At 57.5% G+C, this 24998-nt stretch overlaps 1 protein-coding gene across 3 annotated transcripts; it reads left to right on the top strand.

The window, feature by feature from the left end:
• The first annotated feature begins 3261 nt into the window (after positions 1-3261).
• LRRC32 (leucine rich repeat containing 32) lies at positions 3262-24594 on the top strand. Of its 3 annotated transcripts, XM_039228747.1 has the most exons (4): positions 12568-12706; positions 13328-13402; positions 17468-17558; positions 21301-24594. In XM_039228747.1, exons 3-4 carry the CDS (start codon positions 17472-17474, stop codon positions 23203-23205), a joined length of 1992 nt encoding a protein of 663 aa, XP_039084678.1. In that variant the 5' UTR covers positions 12568-12706; positions 13328-13402; positions 17468-17471; the 3' UTR covers positions 23206-24594. The 3 variants fall into 3 exon arrangements, with proteins under 3 accessions (XP_039084679.1, XP_039084678.1, XP_039084677.1); XM_039228748.1 differs by lacking the exons at positions 12568-12706; positions 13328-13402 and adding an exon at positions 3262-3361; XM_039228746.1 differs by lacking the exon at positions 13328-13402.
• Positions 24595-24998: the final 404 nt, after the last annotated feature.

The raw sequence follows: 24998 nt of genomic DNA, 5'->3' as shown, positions 1-24998 counted from the left end.
CACAGTGCTCACCAAGGCAGGAGTTACTTGCCCATTTTCTAGATGAGGACACAGGGGCTCAGAGCCAGGAAATGGCTTGTCCATGCCAGCCTCTACATGTCTTCTGATCTGAGGTGGATCCACAGTGCTACAAAAGCCCAGGGAATAGCAGTGGTCCCCGGAAAGCTCCCAGGGGGCACATGGCTTTTCTGGGAATGGGGGTGGGGACAAAACCTTCCTGGGGAGTCTCAGGAGCCTTTCGGGAGCTCATCTGCCTCTTATGAGGAGCCAGCCTAGCATTTGCATGGGGCTTCCGTGCATATATCCAGGGGAACCCCAGAGATGGGGCCCCAAGTAATGCCTTTAATGGCAAAGCAGTGCCAGCTGGTCCCCATGAAGTCCCTCACCTTTACCATTGGCCTGGGGCCATCTTCCTATCCCTTGGTCAGTTTCCAGCAACAGAATGCTCCTGGCATCTCTAGAGAGAGGAGTTTTCACAATGGCAGGCACAACCACAGGGCTCCAGAAGCTCTTTGCAGGGTCTGGTGATCTGGAACTGCAGGGAGCAGTGTTCCTCAGGCAGGCACGATTTAGGACAGACTCCTTAGAAAAGCCAACGCTCTAGCCTAGGATTCCTCTATGCGTGCTGGCCTCACCTCCCCTGTGCCCTTCCACCCAACTCTCTGGTCACAACAGACTGCTTACTCTTCCCCAAACCCGGAATGATGCTGCATCTCGCTCTTGCTGTTGTCTCCGCCTACATGACGCTACCCTTTTTGCAACATTTGGTGAACCCCCAGACGTCCTTCAAAGCCCACCTAAAAGCCACCTCCTCCCAGACCCTTTCCCAGACCACCGTCGACATGCAATTATTAGTTGCCATGCCCGACCCTCACTTGACGACAGGAACCGTATCTAGTTCATTCCATTAGCCCAGTGTGCAGGAGGAGACATGCAGCAGGAAGTTGAACTGATGAACTAAAGAACTAGCTGGCCCAGAGGCTGTCAGCGAACCATCTCCTCTGCTGCAGTGCGGGCTCCTGAGCCCTCCTGCCCCTCAGCCCTCCCCCTTGAATGTTCTCTGACACAGGGCTCTGTAGTCTAATGCTTAGTTGGGATTCCATGTGCCACATGTGGGCAATGCTCTATCTGTGTGGGCTCTCCTGTCTGCCCCATCTCTCCTTACCACCACCCCTCCTACTGCTACAGATGCTCTTACCTCCTCCCTTGTACTAGCCTGGATGGTCTTCTCTAGCCCCTGTGCATCCTACCCCTTCTGGCCAGCTCCTCCTCCCCCTCCACAGTTCTGTTACCCTGCTGCCTCCTCCAGGAAGCTTTCCTGGAAACCATCCCTTCACCCCCACATTCTGCAGGAGGGGCACCTCCTCTGACCCCCTCGGTGCCCCCAGCCACCTTGTCCAGCTCTGTCCATGCAGACTGGGGGCCTCCTAAAGGCAGAACTAGGTCTAAACCCTCTTTCTGTGATCCCAGTAGGAGAATAAATATAACAGGGCAGGGGAGGTAGCGGAGGCCACTGCAGTGGCAGGGGAGCCTCGCTTTAAGGAAATTCACCTGCACGAAGTTCCTGGTTTGATTTGCTCAGAGGCTTTTCAAGCTGAGTCTACATACTTACAGGGGGAGGAGAAGTAGCGTAGAGCAGAAGGAAGGAGCCACACATTACTGAGCATGTTTTGTGTGTGTTGTTTCCGAGAGCCGTCCTTGCAGCCCTAGGCAGGAGGTGTCATCACCCCCACTGCTGCTGAGCTACCCTGGGGCTGGAGGCAACGCCAAAGCCTGGGTTCCTTCCCAAGTGCCAGCCACGCCACCTCTTGTCCCGGCTCTGCCCCTGGACTTGCACAAGCCATCCCTGCTGGGGGATTCAGTCTCCCCTTGGGGATGTGGACAGGGTGGACTGAATCTGCAAGGGCCCTTTCCAGTTTCCACGAGTACTTGAGATTCTTCAGGAGTCCACTAGGGGGCAGGCAAGCTGTTCCGGAGAGAATCGGGAGCCCTCCAGCAACCCAGATTGGGAGCCCCTCCCCAACCAGCAGGCTCCGGTCGCTGCTGCCGGAAGGGAGGATGGGGCCACACAGAGGAATCTTGCTGGGGGACTCCCTCTGATGAGTGAAGGACAGTGGAGGACAGCAGATCTGTGTCCTGTCCCCATCCAAGAGGCCTGGCCCCAGTCGGCTTCTGTGCCTTTTAAACCCCTATTAAATAACACCTAGGTGGCGCTCACATGGCCCACCAGACCCTCTCCTGGGCGCCAGGTGTCCTGTCCCCATGCAGGGACAGGAGAATGAGGCACTTGCTGGCATTCTCCTCCGTTGCTGACTTAGACCTCCTCCTGGCCTCCAGGCCCAGCACCTGACTGCCTGCTGGCATGTCCCCAGGGAGCCATAGAGCGCCGTGACTCTGCTCTGCCCAGTCACCTGGTCGGAACCGGGAATGATCACCCTCTCTTCCCTGTCCTCCCATGACCCTCTCCCCAAGCCCGTCTCACTGGCCTCTGCCTTTGTCCAGGCCCCACCATCAGGGCACTCAGTGATGCATCAACCCCTGGGCCACTGTCCTGCCTCCATTCCCCATTGGCCCGTGCCATCCCCAGCCTACCTGTAGCACAGGCTTCGCCATGCCACCTTCCTACGTAGCGTGCCCCCCAATGCTGATGACCAGCACTCTTCGCATGGGGCTCCTGCCAGTGGACCCTCCCTGCCGTCTCCTTCCATGCCCAGCCCTTTCCCACTCCCGTGCCCAGCCCCACCTTGTCCTCTCCAAGTGCTCACACTCTCGGTTTCAAACTAGACGATTTTTTATTATGAAGCATTCCTATTAGTAATTTTAATAACCCAAGACCTGGACTCAGTGGCCTGGAGACTGTGTGGCCGCTGTGTCCAACTCCCAAATCCTTACCTGAGGGACATCACAATATCCACTTGGCCCCCTTCCAGAATTGTCACTGAGTGCATGGCCTAGGGAAAGCTAGGCTGGTGGGGGGCACTCTTTGTTCTCCCTGAGTGTCCACCTTGAACCCACAGTTAGCCTAAAACCAGATCCAACTTCCCAGTACATGGTAAGAAATGGGGAGTTTGCTGGAGAATTCCTGGGAGCCAAGAAGAGAGCACATCACTTCCTGTCATACAGCCGGGCTTCATGACCTCCCCACCCAGCCTCTTAGTTCTGCCCATCCGCTCCCTGACGGACATCCCGCCTGGTGTCCCAAGCCCGCGGCTGTCCCAAGCCAACCAGCACCCAGCCTCTGCTTCCTGCTTCATTGATAGCCGCCTAAAGAGCAATTACAAGATTGATCAAAGGCCCAGGAGCCTTTTAAAGGGCTGAATCAGGCCTTCCCAGACACTGGGACCTCTAGAGAGAGGAGCGGGTAAGGCTTGCCTGCCTGTGGGCAGACCCCACAGGTCTGGGTAGGAGGGTCTTTATCACACTGAAAAGAAGGAACTGATATGGAGAGAATATCTGCACTTTAACTCTCACCATGATCACGCAAGGTAGGCGTTATTCTCCCTATGCCTTTCGATGAAGCTGTTGAGACTCCTAGACCTTGACTCCAAAGCTCCCACCACGTGCGCCATCCTGCCTGCCTTGTCGACTCATAGTGACATACTACATGGAAAGAGCTGACGTGGATAGAGTGACGGCCTCAGTCCCCAGCTGCAGGGTGGGACCGGCCAAAGGAAATGGGGTGCGTTCTGGGGTGAGGTCCGGAGGAACAGGCAGGTGCGGCTGGGCCCCGGGTGAGGCCAAGGGCAACAGCCATGCGTCCGGATGGCCGATGGAGGAGCTGAAGGGGCAGACACCAGAGTGTGTGATAGACAGGGGTCAAGCTCTATGTCTGTGGCGTAAGTGTGGCAGTGGGAGAACAAACTAGCAAGGGCGCCCATGAATGGTGGCCATCCAAAAGGCTTCGCTGGACCTTCCAGACACTGGGCAGGGCGTCTTCAAGGCAGGCAGCCCAAGGGAGGGTGGTCCTCCAGCAACTCTAAATGTCGAGAGGGACAGAGACAGAGGGAAGAGATGGGGGTGGGGAGAGCGGGAGAGAGTGGGGGCAGGGAGAGCGGGGGTGTGGCAGAGAGAACGGATCACAGTCGGGAGCGAGCAGGAAAGGAGCCGGCGGAGGATGTATGTCGATGCGTGATATGGAATCTGGTCCCCGTGAGCAGTGAAAGAGACAGGAAAATGGGAAATGTAACTTGTGGTTGGACCCCCCAAGGCCATCAAAGGGTTGTGAGCAGGGAGTGACCTGGTCAAATCCGTGTTTTGGAGAGACTCCATCTGGCCGCCACGTGGAGGATGAATGGCTGGATGGATGAACAGGAAAGGGGGACCCTGGGGCAGGAAGGTCTCCTGGAGGGAGGGCGAGGCGAGGAACAAGCCAGGGAGACCCGGGAGCGTCCACATTTAAAGATGGGGTGGAGGAGGAGGAAGCAGAGGAGGGGCCAGAGAAGGATCCAGGAGGGGATAGATACTGGAGAGGTGGCCAGAGAGCCAGGAGAGTGCGTCATAAGGTGCTAAAGGAAGAGGGCGGTTCGGGAAGGAGGGGGTGGGCAGCTGTAAAGAATACGGCCAAGTGACCAAGAGACTGAGGGAGCTGGGGACCGAAGAGTGTCCGTCTGCAGCAGTTCTGGATGTGGAAGCTGGGGATGCGCCGGTTGGAATGATGAAGCTGGAGACAAGCTGGGGGAGAAGGGAAGCATGGGGGGAGGGGGTGGGTAGGAAATGGACACAGCAAGAGTAGGCAGCAGCCCTGACAGGTCCGGCTAGGAGACCAGAGAATGGGGCATAGCTGGAGGGCACATGGGTTGGCCTGGAAGGAGTTTGTGAAATAGGCGAGGGTCTGTCTGACAGCAGAGCCTGCAGGGACCGGGGCTGCCCTGCTCTCCTGAGAGTCGGCCTCTGCCAGTGAGAAGCACAGCCCGGCCCCCAGGAGGCCAGGTGGGCCCCGATGCAGGCAGAGGTGAGGCTGGTTTTGGGGGTCTGGATGAGGCCTCAACCCCAGGTCTGCTGTCCCCGGCGCACAGAGGAGAAGGAAGGCAAGCAGGCAGAAGTCACAGCCCAGGGGAAGCCAGAGAACAGCAGTCTGCCATTCCCAAGCTTCCAGACCCTGAGAGAGGGGCTGGCTTTGGGGAAAACGCCAGCACCCACTCCCTGGGAGCAGTCCCGGTCCAGGCTGGAAGCTCCCGGGGTCCTGAGCTCACAGGCTCCCAGCTGGATGAGTCACAGGCTCCCTGGGAGGCCATAGCAGTCTTTCAAACTTCCTTTCCCTTCTTCCCTTTCACATCCCAGGAAATCAGCCACCCGACTCCTGGAGAAAATCTGAGTTACAAGCAATGTGAGCTCCCAGCCTGGTTCCTACAAGCATGTGCCCCTGTATCTGTGTATGTGCCCTGGGCTCGGAGCCTGGCTCTTCTAAGCCTTTTTATATGGGATACAAAGTGTTATACGAAGTGTGTGTGTGTGTGTGTGTGCGTATGCACGCGCACCTGTGTGAGTGAAAGGGGCTTAGGGTGTGCTTTTGCAGGTGGACTGTATCTGTGGAGGGGAGCACATGTGTGCGAAGGGATGTCACGGCGGGGGGTGGGGTGAGATGAGACAACCCGACATTGCATCTCCTGACTCTGTGGCCCCTCAAGCCTCAGATTTCCCCCAAAGACCAGTACTCACAGTGTTCTCAGAAGGCCCTCTGGTCACCAGGCAACGGGAGGAGGACAGGAAGGGGTCCCAGGGGCCTGGGCCAGAGAAGATGGTTCCCATAAGAGTGGGGTGTGCCCAGGCCTCTGCCCCCCAGCCCTTCTCTGGAGGCCCCACCTGGCCCTCTGCAGAATGGGAGTGCTCTTCACTCTCATTGCCCCCTGGGGGGCAGCCACAGCTACCTTTCAAACAGGTCCCACCCCACAGTCTCCAGGCACAGCCAGGGGAGGCATCAGAGACCTCTCCATCCCTTCCCCAAATAAGACTGGCATGAACAAGATAGAGCTGCTGTTAAAAAACAAAATGAAACAAAACAAAAACACCAAACAAGGGGTGCCTGGTGCTCAGTCGGTTAAGCAGCCGAGTTCAGCTCAGGGCATGATCTGGCAGTTCATGAGTTCTAGCCCCACGTCGGGCTCTGTGCTGACTGCTTAAAGCCTGGAGCCTGCTTCAGATTCTGTATCTCTCTCTCTCTCTCTCTGACCCTCCCCTGCTCACACTCCATCTCTCTGTCTCTCAAAAATAAACATTTGAAAAACAAACAAACAAAAACCAAACAGTAACCAGCCAGAAATCGCAAGTGGTATCATCGAATGGATGAATGCCACAGGCAGGCAGGCTCTGACACAAAGGAGCTCACTCTGCAAATAGCCCTAACCCTCAACTGCTGCTCTGCTTTACAGAGACAGAATGAATGAGTTCAGAGAGGTGAGGCCACCGGCCCAAAGTCAGACAGCAATGGGCAGCACAGTGAGGGTGGGGAACCCAGGTAGGTCCCTCTCTGAAATCTAGGCTGCTTCTCTCCCTCAGCTTTGCCTTCCTCAAGCCGCTCCTCGTCCCACCCCAGAAAGGAGAAAATACAGTGCTACACACGAGGGGTGTCATGTAAACTTAAAGTTTTAGATCCTTTACTCTTTTGGCAAATTAATGTTCCATCAAGTGACAATACAATAGAGCATTAAATGGGTGGGTGGGTGCTGGAACCCTGCTGCCTGAACTGATTTGTACTGGCTGTGCATGCTTGAGGTAATCACTTAACCTCTCTTGAGTTTCCTCATATGCCATCTATATAAGGTGGAGATGATAATAATAATAATAGCAATAAGAATAAAATATTTACCTCATTGGGTGTTGTGGGATTAAATGGGTCACAACATGAAAGCCGCATTAGAAACTGCCTGGGGGGCTCAGTCAGTTGAGCGTCTGACTCCTGATTTTTGCTCAGGTCATGATCCCAGGGTCATGGGATTGAGCCCCCCATCAGGTTCTGTGTTAAGTGTGGAGTCTGCTTAAGATTCTCTCTCTCTCTCTCTCTCTCTCTCTCTCAGCTTCTGCCCTTCTTTCCCCCCATCCCATGGTCTCTCACTCTTGCCCTCTACCCCTCCTCACCCTAAAATTTAAAAAAAAAAAAATGTTAATTAAAAAACAGAAAGAATGTTCTTGGACCAGCCCATCCCCTTCCCAACTCGAAAGTACACAGAGGCCTCACACTGGTCTCTGGATTTCACTCATGGTAAGAAAGACTCATAATCCTGTTACCCATCGCTTCCCACTTCATGCCCTTGTGTGGGCAGCTCAGTGTGGAGGGGCTGTGGTCATGCCCATCTCACAGAGGATAAAGGCCGGCCCTCACCCTCACAGGCATGGAGCTTCTCCGAGGGTGGCCTGTGCATGGGCCGCACCGGCCCCGTCAGGGGTTTGCATGAGATGCGGCCTCTGGGCCCCCACTCAGACCTACTGACCCAGGCTGTCCGGGGTAGGGCCTGGCAGTCTGTTTTCACAAGCCCTTGGCGATCCTGACGGTCTCCACGGTTTGAGAAGAGCCAGGTGAGGCCTCTGTGGGGTGGATCCAGGGGTACCTCATGTGGGGCCGGTCAAAAAATGTAAGGTGGGGGAAGGGAATCGTCCCCTCCCCCCACCAGCACGCTCTTAGGGCCTAGAATCTGCTGTCTTCTCTGGAGTGGAAGTAGGGGAGGCAAGCAGGATTCTCTGAACCTTCAGCAGGTGGCATTTATCTGTGGAGATCACCTGGCTTCATGTGAGCCAGTTTCTAGAAGCTTTGCCAGACCTTGAGGCTTTGACTCCCCCACCCCCAACCCCCTCACTGAGGAGGAAGCCAGGAGCCTGCTGGGAAGCTCAGCACAGCTGGGACCTGAAGCTGGGGGCACCTCCGGGGAACCCCCCACTGTGGGTTCCCCTGCCCAGGGCCACAGCCCTTCCCCTCAGGGGAGCTGCGCCTTGCCTGAGGCGGCTGGCCCTCCGCCCTGGGTCCCTTGAGCCTACAGCCTGGGGTTCCTCCACTCAGCCCCTCCCAGTCATTGTCTCCTGTCGCTGCGCACTCCACCTGCCAAAAAAAGGTCCCTTCCTGTTCAGGTCAACCACAGAGTCACAGCCTTTCACATGAGGAAGACACTGTCAGTAATCACACTGACCCAACCTACTCCGCTCAGCTCTTCGGTGTCATCTCCACACCGCGCTGAGGCTGGCAGAATGAGCCCCCAGTACACAGAGGGGAAAATGAGATTACTGGGGAAGGATGACTCATCCCAGGGTGTCCCGCTCCCCTGTGGCAGGCTGTCCCCAAGGCAGCCTGGCTTCTACTTGATGCTGCTGTCTCTCTCCCGACCCCCACCCCCACCCGCACGCCTGGGCATGTCTAAAGCCCATACTGCTAACCCTGGATCACCAGGGCAAGTGACATTGGGTTTAACCTTCAAATGGTTAAAATGGAGGAAAATGTTGTGTGGCTCAAAGGGACAAACCCTCAGGTTCCCAGCAGCCTGGGGGCTGCAGAGAGCTGTGGTTTCACGGTCCACGGCGCAGCACATTCGAGCTGTGGAGACGCTTCTGATCCTGCCTGCCTGCCTTGCCAGTCTCGAATTTTCTCATCTACCCTCCCCCTCTCCCTTGGGGCCTCCAGGAGCCTCCAAATCCCTCCCCCTCCCCAAGGTCTTGATGACCGGACTCAGAGCCAGGAGCCTCCTGGGGGGTGGCCGAGGGGTCCACGGGGCCTCACCTTCCCCTGCATAGGTCATTGCCGTGCTCGTGTCCCTACGGAGAACAGAGAACAGCCAAGTCGGTCTCTGGCCACGCATAAGGGCCTGGGGTCTGAGGACTCAGATGGAAACGGTCGTGGTGCCCGCCGAGCTGTGTGACTATGGGCAGGTCACAGCATCCCCTGAGCCTCAGTCTCTCTTTTGTGAAAGGGGGGCACCAATAGTCCCCACTTCATCAGATGGCCGTGAGGAGGAGATAAAGTACCTGGCACCAGGCCTGGCCTGGCAAGGTTTCATTATTCCCATTTAACACATCAGGGCAAGGGACATACCACTGGCCCTTTATAAGGGTTTATTTCCCAAGCACCTGACAAGGGCTTTCGGCTCACAGACTCCTTACAGTGGATACCCAGCAACATTTGCTTTCCTCTCCTACTGATCTCCAGGAGGTGGCCCTAGCTGGTATGGTGTGGGCCCAGTTGCCCTAGGGAGCAAAGGAGGGGGGGGGGCTGTAAAAGACCTGGGGAACCCAGGGTTCTGCCCCAGAAGGCAAGGCCCCAGTAGGGACTGATAAGGGACTTCCTGACTCCCAGGGGGCCACAGGGGTGCTAGGCAAGAGGCAGAGGCAAGCCATATCCTTGTACTGAGACCCGGCTTGGGAGTACAGAGACCTGGGTTCAATTCCTGACTCCAAAGCTGTGTGACTTGGGCCAGTGGCTTAACCCCTCTGAACCTGTTTTCCTAGTCAGTAACTGATAATAAAGATGCCTCAGTGAAAGGCTCTCTGTGGCTATCATTATCCTCATTTGCTACATGAGATGAAAGACTGGCCCATAGTGGGTATTGAGCAAAGAACAGTGGAAATCGAATTGAGGGCCCAAGGTGCCGTGGTCCTTTCCACTCCAGTTTTACAGTCAGACGAGGGCGGCGAGGGCCAGAGCTTTAGCGACCTGTCCAAGGTCACACAGGATGTGCACATCATTGCCTTCCTGGGACACTCGCTCCTACTTGAGACCCCGAGTGTCATCTTGGCCTGAGGTGAAGCCCTCCCAGGGAGCCCTGAGCCTGACCTGGTGCCTGAAAGGGTTTTCTCATCTCAGAACGGTGGTCCTGAGGACACAGGACAAGACGCGTCTCCTGTCTTCGCTGACAGATGCATGAGGCGATGGAAGCACTTTCACAAAAATACCAACAGTCGAGACGGAGCTGCCCACTGCCGGGCTGTCCAGGAGAACTCCCTGTTCCTGGAGATGTGGGCGTAGGAACTCGCCAACACCGGATGGACAGCTGGCCTTGGTGGTCTTTTAAAGAAAGCCACCCTCCCCATGGCTCCCAGGCAACCTTGACCGTGCTCAGTTCCAACCTCTCCCCTCCATCAGATCAAGCTCAGACTCCTGGACTCGGCCTCTGGACTCAATCATCCTCTTGCCTCACATCTGGGGATGCGGGGGGCGGGGGGGGGGGGTCCTGGACATTTTTATTCATCAGCTCTCTGGGGCCAACCAGGAAAGGGAGGTCATATGTATTAAGCAAGTACCATGGGCCAGGCCTCAGGCCGGGTACTTTGCACACATTGTGGCATTTGATTCTTTACAGCAAGGCAGGACGTCAGGTGATGTTACTCAGTCTTGGTTTGCAGATCCACAAGCTGAGGTCAGAAAAAGCAAGCAAGCTGCCGAAAGTCACACAGCAACATGACTGCCGCAGAGATGAAGGGAGGGGCGCCGAGCACGCACGGTTCTTGGCTTTGAGCCCCCAGTCCCAAGAGGCACCTGCAGCAGGTGGTCACACTTGGTTGCCCATCTGTCTCTGACTCTTGGGGAGCCCCATCCGGGCACTGGGTGAGGTGGAACCCCACAACCTAGCTAACCACAACCACAGCCTTTGGGGGTGTGTGGGAGGCAGGCCGCTGTCCCCCAGCCCGTCACAGCTCCGGCCCCGCCCTAACCCAACCCCGGCCAAAGCTCTGTGCCAGCCCAGTGGTTTTTGCCTGGCAGCAGCTCGGGAAAAAGGAAGAGCTGGCACTCAGCCGGCCTGGGCCTGGGTGTGGCAGGAGCGGGTCGAGCGGGAGAGCCCGGGAAATGCCCAAATCCTGCCCGGGCGCGCTCTGCCCATGCTGCAAGGCTGCAGCGAGGCAGTTGCTGGACATTTGGCCCCTTGGGCAAGGATCTGGAAAGGAAGCCCGCGGAGTACAGCAGAGGTATCACCAATAAAGCCAGCAAGGAGTTACTCTAACACCCACTGGGGCCAGGCCCCAGATCGCGAAGCTTCATTCCGGCACTGACCCCAAGGAGTGGCTACTGTCAGCTTCACTTTACCGGCAGGGACACAGAAGTTCTGTTTGACCGGAAGAGCATGAGGGTCCAGAGAGAGGGCTGGGATGACCAGCTGGGACCTCCAAGGGCACAGATCGGAAGCCTCTAGTGGCTGACAGGGAAGGGGGAGTTTCTACCCCCTTCTCTGTTCCTGCACCCTTTCCTACGCAGCTTCATTCTTACCAGCTTCATTCCAGCTCAGGCCCCTCCTTGGGGAAGATTTCCCTGATCCCCTCCGAGGGTAGGTTAGGTCCCGGAGCACCTGCTATCACAGTTTGTCCTCTCTGAACCGTCCCCATCTGCCCAGGCCTGTCCCCACAGTAAGCCAGATGGGAAGAAGTAAAGAGGGCGGCCATCTAGGGATTCAGGGAACCCAGTTTTGAAGCCCAGCTTTACCCTGATTTACTACAAGGCTTTGGGTGGTCACTTCCCATCTGTAACATGGAGCACCCCATGTCACCCTCAGGGCTGGGAAGAGAAACATTCTATTCTTGGAACTGGGGCCAGGGGCCAGCCATGACCCTTCTCCCCCATCCTTGGGTTGACACCCTGCAGAGCAGAGTACCTCTGAGATTAGGTGGGACCAAGGCATCCATCTAGGAGAGGGGCTGGCTTTGGGGGAAGGTGTGTCTCCACCTCTAAAGTAAAAGACAACAATGCCACGATGCTGCTTATGCACACAGCCCTTTAAACCAACCTGAGCTAGGCGGTTCCTGGAAAAGGAGACCCAGATCCACCCGGACTTAGCTTTGTGGACAGAGTGGGTTCAAATCCCTGCTCCTACAGGCTGTGTGACTTTGGATGGGCCACTTAACCTTTAAAAGACTCAGTTTCCCCAAATGCAAATGGGGACCTTACTAGTGCCAACGACTGGTTTTTATTTATATATTCGCTGTCCCATCCCTAGCCTCACTTTCTCCATCTGAAAACCGGGGACTCAGATAATTCCATTTCACAAGACGGCTTAAGGGTCCCGGAGATGATGGAGGAAGGCGAGTCTGGATACAAGAGCACAATTGGAGAGGGGAAGTGACCTGCCTGGGCTCGTCAGAGGGGATGGCTTCGGTGTGGGGAACCCCCTCTGCGGCCGCCCCAGGGCCAGTGAAGGGTCATTTCCTTCCGCGTTCAGCCCCTGTCACCTCTCCTGCTTGCCCCCCGCCCCCCAAGTGCGGCGGCGCCGGCAGCGGGGAAATCGGGGCCAGACCGGATTTCCTCTGCGGACCTGCGGCTCCTTGAGGCGCCCCTCCCGCCCCTCCGGACCCCGCGGGGCCACGAGCTGCACGTGCGGTGGCCCCAGCGGCCTCGCCAGCCCAGCGCTTCCTTAGCGACCCTCCTCCCAGCCCCCCTGGTCCTTTCATCCCGCCCGCTGCCACCCCTCCCCTTCCCGGCCCGGGTTCCAGCGGAAAGATGCTTCACCCCCCCGCGCGTTCCGGAGAAACCGAGTCACGCGGGGGCGCGCCGGCCGGGCGCTAGGACCCCGCAGCTTGGCCGAGGGGGGGCGTGGTGGGGCGGGTCGGCAGGAGAGGTATTTAAATTGGAGCCCGAGCCGCCCCCTCGCGGGTCGGGTTCCCGTGGGGCAGTGGAGCAGCCGTGGGCCTCCGCGGGCCGTGACCCCGGGATCTGGCGCGGGGTGGGGCCGTGGAGGGGGGCAGATTTGCGCAAAATGTGCCGGGGCTGCGCGGGAGAGGAGCAGCGGCCGCGCTGAGCCAGGTAGGAGCCGCCCCGCGGGCGAGGCTGCCGGCCCCTCGGGGAACCCGCGGTCCCGTGCCCCTGGCGAGCGCGGGGTGCGGCGAGCCCGTCCGGACGCCTCCCGCCCCCCCCCGTGTCCTCTCCCGCCGCCGCCCACTTCGCGCGTGGAGCCAAGCTTGACTCTTCCTCGGCCCCAGGGCTCCCGTCTTAGCTGATCTTTCCCGCGAAGGGAGAGCCCGGCGTTCCTATTTGACAGATGGGAAAACGGGGGGCCGAAGGGCCGGCACTTACTTGCCTGGGGAACTCACCGCTAGTCTAGGGCAGATCAGGATTCGAATCCAAGTCTCCCACCACTCTCTGACTCCCTGGGGCTTCCCATCCCCACCGCACCAAGCAGCTTGCTTGCCCGTCGCTGGGTGGGGATTGGTGGGGGGCACCCACCTTTCCCAGAGGGGCACTGAAGCCGGCCTTCCTCGTGAGTGGTAAGATGTGAGGGACCCCCGCCCCCACCGCGGGCTGCCTGAAATTCCGCCATCACAGCTACATTCCTTTGGGTTAAGGTCTAATTCCCCCTTGGGATGCACATGTCTCCAGAATGGGGCTTGCCCTTAGTGATTCACTGCTTGGTATGATCGTCCACAGCAGCTCTCCCGCGACCCCCTTCTGCTGGTGACTGGGGCTGAGAGGAGGGAGAGGAGCACCCCAGAGCCCAGTCCTGTGAGCCTGTCTGTCTGTGTGTGGGAGGGTGGGCGTGGGGGGTCGTTGGTCCGGGTTAGGGAGGGAGCACTTAGCCTGTAGTGGAGTGTAAACATCTGCTCTGACTGCGGGCAGGCCAGATTCTGAATCCATCTGTGCTATTTACTGTGTGACTTTGGGTAAGTCACCTGTCTGAGCCTCGTTTTCCTCATGGGCAACGTGAGGACAGTTCTGTAGGGAGCCCGCCACCCAGTGCCTGAAGAAGACCCAGCACATGGGTCGTGGAGACCTGGGCTAAACCCCAAAATGCTTATAAGCTGGCTGACTATGGGCTAAGTCACTTCACCTTTCTGAGCCTCAGTTTTCTCATCTGTAAAGTGGAAATTATGCTAACCACCTTGTTGGGTTGTGATTTCAATGAGATAGGATACATCCAGGGCTCAGAAGTAGACATTGCCCCCACTATTTCTCTCTCTGTGTGTGTGTGTGTGTGTGTGTGTCTCGCGTGTGCACACACACAAACACACACTCCAGCATTTCTCCTCCCAGTCAGAGTCCTAAATGTCTCCTGCTTTCTCTTGCCTAGGCTACTGGTGTGCAGGCTGAGGCCCCCCTCCTCAGTGTGCCCCACCTGGGCTGCTCGGCCTTGCGGGGTTCGCCCCAGCTGGGAAAGATGTGCCCAGGGGACCCTGACAGCCATTCCCAGCTTAATCATCACCTTGCGTGGGGGAAGCCAGTGGCAGGACAGGAGCCAGGCTGCTAGCTGGACAGATGGCACACTTGGGCACAGAAAGGTTAAGGGACTTGCCCCAGGAGCAGGGTCGGTAAACAGTGGAATCTGTAAGTAAGCCCGGGTCTGAGTGACCGCAGTTCTCCCTGGAGGGGGAAGAGCCCTCCGATGCCACGCATCGAGTCCCGGGCGCGGGCGGCGGGCGCTCACAGGTGAGTGTCAGTGCAGAGTTCCGCGTGCTACAGGGACGTCTCTGCTCGCAGCACAGACGCCCGCCTTGTGGGTAGGGTGAGATTTGGCAGGCAGGGGGGTGGGTGGCGAGGGCCCCGTTAGGCAGCAGTGCCTTCAGGCTCAGGACCCAAAGGTCCTGACCTTGTCCTGACTTCGCAGCCCTCTGCAGTAGAGCCTCTAACCTGTGTTCTGCCATTTGTTCAATAGATCTTCAGCGAGCACTACTTAAGAGACCCCTGTTCTCATAGAATCAGAAATAAATGAGCAGAAAATGACCAAGGCAAGGAAACAATAAAATGTGTGCGAATCTGGGGAACCAGGACTCCAGGTGGAGGGAGCAGCTAGAGCAAAGGCCCTGAGGCAGGAGTGCACTCGCCCCGTCTGAGAAATGGTAGAATTTGGTAAGGGCAGGGCGAATGGGAGATGCAGACTGAAGAGCGCTTGTGTAAAGCCTGGATTTTCTTGGAGGTTCTCAAGGGGCGAGATTCATGATCTCATGTATGATTTGAAGACCTCACTCTGGCTGTGTATGGAGGGCAGCCAAAAGGGGTCAGGGTGGACGGAGGACGTGTTGCTCAGGCCCAGGGTTGTGGTGGTGCCTCAGTGTGGGGCAGTGATGGAGGAGGGAGGTAGCAGCCCAGGGTCTGTTTTTCAGGCAGAACAGACAGAACCGCTGATGGGGCGTGGGGGAGGTGAGGTATGGCAGGGAGATCAAGGGAGAGCCACCTTGTGTCAATTCTCAGTGCCTCCCTGGCCTGCCTGCTGGTGTGAGATGGATCTCAGGGGAGACTGAGTCCTTTCTGCCCCGGGGCACTGCCCGTAGGAAAGGGTTGGGGGAACAAGCCGGAGAGTGCTCACTGGAAGCACAAGGTCTGTGGGAACCTAGAGGTGGGGCTATACACCGCATAGACTCGGGGAATCCGAGAAGGCTTCCCGGAAGAAGTGGAATCGAAGCTAAGATCCAAAGGATGAAGAGGGATTCAGCACAAGAGAGGGGAGGAAGTGAGGTCTGGGGCAGTGAAAAGGCGCTCAGAGAACTGAAGGCAATAGGAGTCTTCCAGAACCCAGAATGGGAGAGAGGACAGTGAAGAGATAAAGCGGAGGGAAGAATGAACTGAGCAGGCACACTCCCCAAGGGCCTTGAAGGCCCCACTGAAAGGTTTCCACTCAATTCTGACTGTACTAGCTTTCAAATGGGGGGTGATGTTCTGCTTTTTAGACAGCAGAACCAAATTTCCTGTGAAAACAGGTGAGAGGAGAGCAGCTGGGGGGTTGGGGGGAAGGGGGCCATGGCCCTGAGGGGAACCCAGGCAATGGAGTTTAAGAAAATGCCAGCGTGGCCCCTGAATGTTCGGGCCAGAAGGGGCCTCAGAATAGCCACCTTAATCTAAAATGTGTCACAAGGACACCTGGTGGATTCCGAGAGAGACACAGCCCTCAAAGATCCTGTAGATGCCTCTCCTTCTAAAGCACCCTTCAGAGTTGGAATTCAGTGCTCCTTTATTAAGCACCCAGGGGTGACCTTCCGGTGTAGGTCACAGATGGCCTATGCCAGCCACTTGTTAGCTGTGTGATCTTGGGCATGTTACTTAACCTCTCTGAGCCTCAGTTTCCTCATCTGCAAAATGGGAATGGTAATCAGAGAACCAAGTGCTTGAACTCCTGTGAGGACAAAGTGAGTGAATACACATAAAGTATCAAGAATAGTGCCTGGTTTATAACCAGGGCTCTGCAAAGGCACTTTCATAGAATGCATCTCATTTGATCTTCACCAAAACTTGGCAAAGTTGGCATTAACCTCAAAAGAGGAAACTGAGGGGCACCCAGGTGGCTCCATCGGTTGAGCGTCCTACTTTGGCTTAGGTCATGATTTCACGGGTCATGAGCCAAGCTCTCTGTTGGGCTTGCTGTTGTCAGCGCAGAGCCCGCTCTGGATCCCCTGTCCCCTTTTCTCTCTGCCCCTCCTCTGTTTGCATCTGTTCATGCTCTCTCTCAAAATAAAATAAAATAAAATAAAATAAAATAAAATAAATAAACATTTTTTTAAAAAGGAGGAAACTGAGGCTCAGAGAGGTGAAGTGACTTGTGCACGGCCACACAGCAGGCAAGCGGAGGGGAAAGAGAGCAATCAGTTACGGGTGACTGGGTCCAGTGCTCTTGGAGGGCTTTTCGTGTCCTTCCTTGTTAACACTCTGTATGCATTGTGATCACTTCTGTACATTTATTTGTGGCCTCAGTTCCCGGCACAGAGCCAGACTTGAGGAGGCATTCCATTAAGGTGTGAATGAATGAATGAATGAATGAATGAAGTTAATGGTTTGATCTGTGTACTCCTGGCACTTGGCCCAGCTCCTCAGTGAGCATTGCTAGCAGCAGCAAGATGTGACCCTGCTCAGGGCCTCTGTGGCCCCCCTCAAGGCCACCTTGGCTGGCTCTACATAGAGAGGACACCAGCAGGCTAAGTGTCCCCCAGCACTGGCAGTAGCTTCAGTGAAAGTAAAGGGCCTGGAGCCCGCTCCTGGGGGAAGTCCGCAGCGACAGTGCTGGGGGCAGGGCAGAGGCCTCCTGGTGGGGCTTCCTGTCAGGGCTCCAGGCCCAGCCTTCAAACAATGGCAGTTGACTCCAGAATCAGAAAATCAAAAGAAAAAGGTCAAAATAAAAGTCCGGGGGTGGGGGGGATTGAGGAATTCTGTTGAGGGTTCTAAGAAACTAGGAGGGGGGACCTACTTATGACTTGGGTAGAAACGCAGTCAGGGGCCTAGCTCCCTACCTCACCCTACCCCAGTCCTGAGGTTAGCCCAGGGCAGCCCTTAGAGTCCCACCGTCTCCTGCTCACCTCCTCCAGGCAGTCTTCCAGCAGGTAGGGTCTTTTGAAACCCAAATCTGACACAGGCACCCACTCCTTAAAAACTTGCTACCTGGCTTGAGGGCCTGGCACTAGGGGTCCTTTGTGGTAGCCTTCGGACCCAGCTCCCACCCACCTCCACTGTATCTGGGATTCCCTGAAGGCAGGCGCAGACAGGATGGGAGGGGGAGGGGCGGGGGGTCGCGGGGTTAGGAGGGACTGGCAGTGGAAAGGAGCCAGTGATCTTACCGTGTTCCCGGTTCCTTCCCACCCTACACAGAGCCATGAGCCACCGGATCCTGCTGCTCCTGGCCGCGCTGACCCTGGGCCTGGCCACCTCCCAATACCGAGACAAGGTGCCCTGTAAGATGGTAAGAAGCCCCACCCAGGCAGGGTAAGGCCCCCAGGGTGCCCCGCCGCCCCAGCCCCGCAAGCCAGAAGTCAGAGGAGTTAGAAGAGGAAAGGGAATTCAAGTATTTTTAAACATTTTTTATAAAGTTTATTCATTTCTTATTTCGGGGTAGGGGGGAGAAAGAGAGAGAGAGAGAGAGAGAGAACACGAACAAGCAGGGGAGGGGCAGAGAGAGAAGAAGACACAGAATCCGAAGCAGGCTCCAGGCTCTGAGCTGTCAGCACAGAGCCCCAGGCGGGGCTCAAACTCAGGGAGATCTCAGCGAGATCATGACCTGAGCCAAAGTCCAATGCTTAGCCCACTAAGCCACCCAGGCGCCCCAGGGAATGCGTTTAATGCATTTAAGCCTTACATTTAATGAGTACCTACTAGAAGGTTTAAATACCGAGTGCAGTATGAATCCTACTGGGTAAGTACCATTATGCCCATTGTGTGGAATTGGAAACCGCAGTTCAGAGAGGTTAGGTTACTTGTCTAATGCCATTCTCCTAGGACCAGAGGGGCTCATTTCGGACTCTACAGGGCAGTGGACCCATCTGGGTGATGTAGAGTATGTGTATGAATGGGGGACGGGCCAGCTGGGTCCCTCCTGGAGCAAATGTCCTTTCCCAACTGGAGTCCTTGCCTTGGGCCTGTCCGCTGCTTCCCTGATGGGATACCTCTCACTCAATACCACCCAGGCCAAATGCCACCTCCTCCAGAAAGTCTCCCCGGACCCCTCCCAGGCTTCTCGGGTTCCGTTTGCTCCCTTTTTCTGGACCCTCATCCCGAGCACGTGGGGTGGTTGGTGAGTGGGTCCAAGCCTGGTTCTTGTGCCAGACCAAGAATTTCTTGAGGTCAGGGACAAGGGTAGCTTCACTCTTGTCTTTTTTCTTGCCCTGAGCCAAGCAGACTAGCTCTGAAGTCACTGGGACCCTGCAGGATACAGGGAAAAGGGAGCACCTAGGTCCACTTAGAAGTCACTGAGGTGAAGGCCAGAGTCAGGCTGGGGAAGGGACGGGCCCTCCAGCAGCCCACCTGGACCGGGGGCTGGAAGCTCATGGTACAGGAGGGGCCAGCAGCCCTGTCCTGGGCGGGCAGGGCTCTGCTCCTGCCGCCTCCCTTCTTGCCCCTCAGAGCCGTTCTGAGATTCCCGGGACCCAGAATAATGGACAGAGAAGGCCTCAGATACCCCCAAACGCAGCCCCACATTCTACCCAAGGAGACAGGCTCAGAGGGGTGAAGGGGCTGGACCACCCAAAAGGCAGAGGGCAGCTGAGTGAGCTTTGCATTCTGGGTAAAAGTGCATTCAGAAAGCACTTTCTGAACTTCCGTGGAAGATCAATGCAGGCGTCATGATGATTTTCAAAACAGTGGAAAGGAATTGCTACTTACTAAGGGCTTGCGAGGTGCCTGCACCATGCTGAGGACTTTCCCTCGTTTTATCCTGCAAAGAGCTCTTTTCAGCTGAGGACACCGAGGCTGTGAGAAGAGATGCGGGCCATCAGGGTCATACAGACAGGAAGTGACAGAGCTAGGACTTGAACCCAGCTCTCCTGAGCTGGTGCTGTCCACTGCCGGGTGCCTCTCTCTACTCCATTTCCCTTCTATGTGCAGGTGGCAAAATGGAGTTGGGTGGAAAGTCCTCTTCCCTCCTTAAAAAAAAAAAAAGAAAGAAAAAGAAAAGCGGGGCAGCGGCTTCCTGGCATCCCAGAGAGTGTGGGTAGCAGATCGTCAAGGACGGCTCTGAACTTGGCCACATCAGCCAGGCAGGAGGCTCAGAGCTCGGGGAGCAGCGGGCACCCTTAGAGTTCCTTCAAGCTCCCTCCTACACTGGCAGCCCAGAGCTGCTCTGCCAGCCCTCATGGGCACCAGGGTGGAAAGCAAGTCTCAGGTCCTGGGCTTGGTGAGCTTTGTGTCCTAACTCACAGCCACTAACTCACCGTGACCTTGCAGAGGTCACTGCCATCTTCAGGTTCCATCTCCCCATCTGAGAAGTGGGTGGGCCAGAGTCATTTTACTCTAATGGGCTTTGAGTCCAGTTTGAATACATCGACTCTCTCTTTTCTTTCCTTTTGGAAAGGTGACTTTTGACTGGTTCAATCCCTCAGACCTTTACTAAGTCAGAGATGTCCGTGGCCCATTCCTTCAAAAAAATTGATTGAGCACCTTTCGTGGGCCAGGCCCAAGGTGTCCCCATCACTCCCCCCAGTCCCTGTAGCTCTGAGCTCCCACACAGACAGTCACAATCTGGGGCCAAAGCTCTGAGAGAGGGAGCACCAGGGCTCTCTGGGCCGGGGAGCACCCAGAGGAGGCCCAGCCTGCCCAGCTCAGTACACGGGGCTCACCTTGCAGATCTGGGTAGGGGTGGGCCTAACCGGTGCAGGGAACAGCAACGAGGAGGCAGAGGTAGGCGTGGGAGGGCACGGCGGGCACTGGTCAGATGTTGTCACTGCCTATATGCTGGGCCAGGGCGGGGGTGGTTTGGGAGGAGAGAGGTGGGGGTAGGCCTGAACTGGGTAGTTGTGGAAGTCAGACTGTTTCCTGGGAAAGAATGCATTCCTGGGGTCCTCGAAGGGATGAGAGGGATACTGCACCTGCACAGAAAGAATTCAGGCTCCAGAAGGCATATGTGCTAGAAGGACAAAAGTTGGGCCTTTGGTTGTGAGGAGACCCGGCCTCCAATCCCAGCCCTGCCCCTGCTCAGCTGAGCGATCCTGGAGGCTCCCTCCCCTCTCTGAGCTTGGGTTTCCGTAAAGAGGGGTGATCATATTTGATGGGCTTGCTGTGAGGCTCCAGTGAGACCAGGGGCCCAAACATGCTAAATAAAATGTAAAATGCTGAGTTGGTGCTGAGGACGGCTGTTAGTTTCTGGATAAGAAACCAGAGAGGTAATGTGATTTGGGAAGGCTCACACAGCACAATCATAGTCTTGTCACCAAAGAATGTGGGTTGGGACCCAGGCCATCTTTCCCCCTGCTCCCCACCCCTTCTCCCATCTCCAGGGGCCAGCCTGGACCGGGCCATGGGAAGCAAGGGCACTGGTGGAGGTGGGGCAGATAGCAGCAGCAGAAAGGAGGTCTCTGGGGATGGGCAGTGAGGAAGGCAGGCACTAGGACCCAGAGCTCTGCCCCCTGGAATGAGGGCTTTTGACCGAGGTCTGAGGGTAGGAGGCTAACAGGAGAACCAGTGAGGGGAGTACAAATTGCATTTTGGAAACATTTCTCCCCAAATGGTTTTGAGACTAATAGCAGCTGGGTACATTTAACTCTCTGGGCCCAAAGAAGGAACCCAGGACGTGAGCCAGGAGTGCCGGCTTCCAGCATGGCCCTGCTGTTCCCTGGCTTGGGATCACTCTAGGTGAAATGTGGCTCAGTTGCCTGTAAAATGGGATGATAATCAGTGTAGGGTGGTTGTCCTATCTGTCTGTCCTATCTGTCTGTCATTTCTGTGTGTCTCCATCAAACTTCCTTAAGTCCCTCCCTGATGCCCAGAGCCACAGGACTGAGTGCCAAAGGTGGGCGCAGGGGGCTTGAGATGGGGGTCATCCAGGCATGGGATGATTAGGCTGGGGTGGAGGAATGTGGAGCCCGCACGGGGCCTGGCTGGGGTGGTGGTGGGTGGGAGGGGGGTTGAGTCATCCTTTTCAGAAGGTGTGTCTGGTTCCCCCACTGCACCCACTAATGCCCGCTGCTCTCCCTGCCCACCCCGCCCCACGCCAGGTAGACAAGGAGGTCTTGTGCCACGGTCTTGGCCTGCTCCAGGTCCCCTCGGTGCTCCCGCTGGACGTCGAGGCCCTCGACCTATCTGGAAACCAGCTGCAGAGAATCCTGGCCTCCCCCCTGGGCTTCTACACAGCACTGCGGCACCTGGACCTGAGCTCCAATGAGATCAGCTTCGTCCAGACGGGGGTCTTCCAGGCCCTGCCCCACCTGGAGTGCCTCAACCTGGCCCGTAACCGCCTGGCAGCGGGCACTATGCCAAGCACCCCTGGCCTGGGCCCCCTGCCCCATGTGACATCTCTGGACCTGTCGGGGAACAGCCTGTACAGCGGCCTGGTGGAGCGGCTGCTGGGGGAGGCCCCTGCCCTGCGCACCCTCTCCCTGGCCGAGAACAGCCTGACTCGCCTGGCCCGCCACACCTTCCGAGCCACACCTGCGCTCGAGTGGCTGGACCTGCACAGCAACGTGCTCATGGACATTGAGGACGGCGCCTTCGAGGCCCTGCCGCACCTGGCCCACCTCAATCTCTCCCGGAACTCCCTCACCTGCATCTCTGGCTTCAGCCTCCCACAGCTGCGGGTGCTTGACCTGAGCTGCAACAGTATTGAGGCCTTCCAGACGGCCCCAGAGCCCCAGGCCGAGTATCAGTTGGCCTGGCTTGACCTGCGGGAGAACAGACTGCTCCACTTCCCTGACCTGGCCGCGCTCCCAAGGCTCATCTACCTGAACGTGTCCAACAACCTCATCCGGCTCCCCGCAGGGCCGCCCCAGGGTGGCGAGGGCCTCCAGGCGCCTTCGGAGGGCTGGTCCGCCCTGCCCTTCTCGAACCCCAGCCGGAACTCCAGCGCCCAGCCCCTCTCCCAACTCTTGAACCTGGACTTGAGCTACAATGAGATCGAGCTGGTCCCTGAGGGCTTTCTTGAGCCCCTGACCTCCCTCCGCTTCCTGAATCTCAGCCGAAACTGCTTGCGGGCCTTGGAGGTGCGGCGTGCGGGCTTCGCGCCTTGCCTCGTGCACCTGGACGCCAGCCACAACGCGCTGGAGACGCTGGAGCTGGCCACCAGAGCCCTGGGGTCTCTGCGGACCCTGCTCCTGCAGGACAATGGCCTGCGGGCCCTGCCCGCGTACACTTTTGCCAGCCTGGCCAGCCTGCAGAAGCTTAACCTGCAGGGGAACCGGCTCAGGCCTTGTGGGGGGCCCGGCGAGCCTGGCCCCTCGGGCTGCGTGGCCTTCTCTGGCCTCTCCTCCCTCCGCATCCTGAACCTGGCGGACAACGGGATGGAGACGCTCCGGCCGGGTGCCTTCCTCCACACGCCGCTTACGGAGCTGGACCTCTCTGCCAACCCGGGGCTGGATGTGGCCCCGGGCGCCTTGGCGGGTCTGGAGGCCTCCTTGGAGGTCCTGGCCCTGCAGGGCAACGGGCTGGCCATCCTGCAGGTGGACCTGCCCTGCTTCCGCTGCCTCAAGCGACTCAATCTTGCCGAGAACCGCCTGAGCCGCCTGCCTGCCTGGACCCAGGCTGTGTCACTGGAGGTGCTGGACCTGAGGAACAACAGCTTCAGCCTCTTGCCAGGCAGTGCCATGGGCGGCCTCGAGACCAGCCTCCGGCGCCTCTACCCGCAGGGGAACCCGCTGAGCTGCTGCGGCAACGGCTGGCTGGCGGCCCAGCTACACCAGGGCCGCGTGGACGTGGATGCCCCCCAGGACCTGACCTGCCGCTTCGGCTCCCAGGAGGAGGTATCCCTGAGCCACGTGCGTCCTGAGGACTGTGAGAAGGGCGGGCTCAAGAATGTCAACCTCATCATCATCCTCACCTTTGCGCTGGTCTCTGCCGTCCTCCTCACCACCCTGGCCACCTGTTGCTGCGTCCGCCGGCAGAAGTTCACCCAGCAGTACAAAGCCTAGAGAAGCCAGAGGCCGCCGAGCAGCTCGGCCGGGAGCCCTTCCGGGTCAGCTGGGGAGCCTGAGACAGACAGGGGCGGGGACCGACCCAAAGTCACGGGGTCTGAGAACCCTGCCCTCTAAATCCTAGCCCGGGGCTCCTTTCCCCATATGCTGCCGTACTGGTAGGTGACCCGCTTCCCAGGCCACACGTGTGGTCCAGCTGTGGAAGCCGGAAGTCGGGCAGTTTCAGGAGTGACAGAAAATAAGGTTGACCTCTCCGGTCTACAAATCTTCGCCAGGCATCTGGTTTTCGTCACATCCTGCCCTGAGCACTGGGGACGCCGGGTGACCGAGACACATCGCTGCCCTCAGGCATCGCCCAGCCCTGGTGGGGAGGTGGTCGCAAAGCCACGTGGTGACCACACGGAGGCTGGAAGTCCTCCGGAGCTCTGCAGCCCCAGCCGGCTGACTCGTGGGGAGTCCTCCCTCCAGCAGGGCCGGAGCAAAGGAGGGGTGAGACCAAGAAGACTTGTCTGAGATGGTTCCAAGCAGACTGTGGGTCACATCTTCTGATAATGACTTTCAGCCTGTCTGGAACATGAAGAGCTTGTGACCGGAAGAGAGCTGGAGCCGCGTGAATAGGTCTCGGATCCAGCCATTAGGCGGGCTGCAGCGGCCCCCGCAGGGCCTGGTTCAGAGGCGGCAGCCCTGGGTGCTGGCCCAGTGCTAGAGCATTCCATTTCCTGCTCCAAGCAGCCTCTTTCCCCACCTGGCACGCTCGTGGCGCCCACGCTAGCCCCAACGCTGCTCCAGCCCCCCGGTTCCCCATGCGGACGTGCCGTTCCATCCCAGCCCCCGCTGGCTGGCGAGCCAGGAGTTAGAACCGTACATATCTGGTTCTATTTTGCACCCGGCTTGGCGGCTATGACACGTCTGCCTCTTTATGACTACCCTCTGAGGTTGGTATTTTATTCCATCTTACCAAAAAAGCTCTGAAACCCTCCTTTCAGGGTCCTCCGGCTAAGAAATGACGTAAATGAGATGCAGCCTCAAATCCTCCTGTCCCCAGGGCCTGACCTTTGCCACTGTGGGGGCAGGGGACTGTTAGGTGGACAGGAAGTGGACCCACATTGAGGGCACAGGGCCTGAGGGCCATCCTGTGCTATACATACCCACCTACTCCTCTCCCTCCTCTCTCCTAGGCAGGCAGACACGGGTCCCCTCCTCCTCCTCTGCCTCAGTTTCCCTTACTCCCTCCTTTGCAGACTGGTGTGTATTCACCTCTTTCTGTTTTGCTCTTGCGTTCCCTCTTCCTCCATTGAGCAAAGCCTGGAGTTTGAGACCATTGACTCCAACCTCCCCGTTGCACAGACAGGGAAACCGAGGCTGGGGAAGAGAATGGAACTTGCTCAGCACTTCACAAGTCTGTGGCAAAGCCTGTGTAAAAAGTGGATTCAGACCTCACTGGGGGTGGGAAGGGGACTTAGGAGGTGGACCTGAGTGATTTCCTTCTCTCAGCTGTCATATCACAAGATCATGCTGGCTCCAAGCTCTTTCGGGTCCTCATTATGCAGGGACGTTTCCCCCTAGAAAAATGAGTAGGAAAACCCATCTAGGTAGAATCCTTGTCCCTCATACCCATGGAATCATGGCCTGTCAAGGGAGCCCTGTGTTGTTGTCTTCACCGTCTTACCTGTGCTTGGCCCTTGGTCTGGCTCATGATGGTGCTTGAGTGAGACAATGAAAACACCCCTCTCTCCGCCCCATTTTACAGACAAGAAAACTGAGGCTCAGAGAGGGTCAAAGACTCAGGG

Source organism: Hyaena hyaena, unplaced genomic scaffold, assembly GCF_003009895.1.
Source record: "Hyaena hyaena isolate Hyena2069 unplaced genomic scaffold, ASM300989v1 scaffold_34, whole genome shotgun sequence".
Taxonomy (NCBI): domain Eukaryota; kingdom Metazoa; phylum Chordata; class Mammalia; order Carnivora; family Hyaenidae; genus Hyaena; species Hyaena hyaena.
Note: the sequence above shows the minus strand (reverse complement) of the source record. Positions and strands in the feature narration are given on the sequence as shown.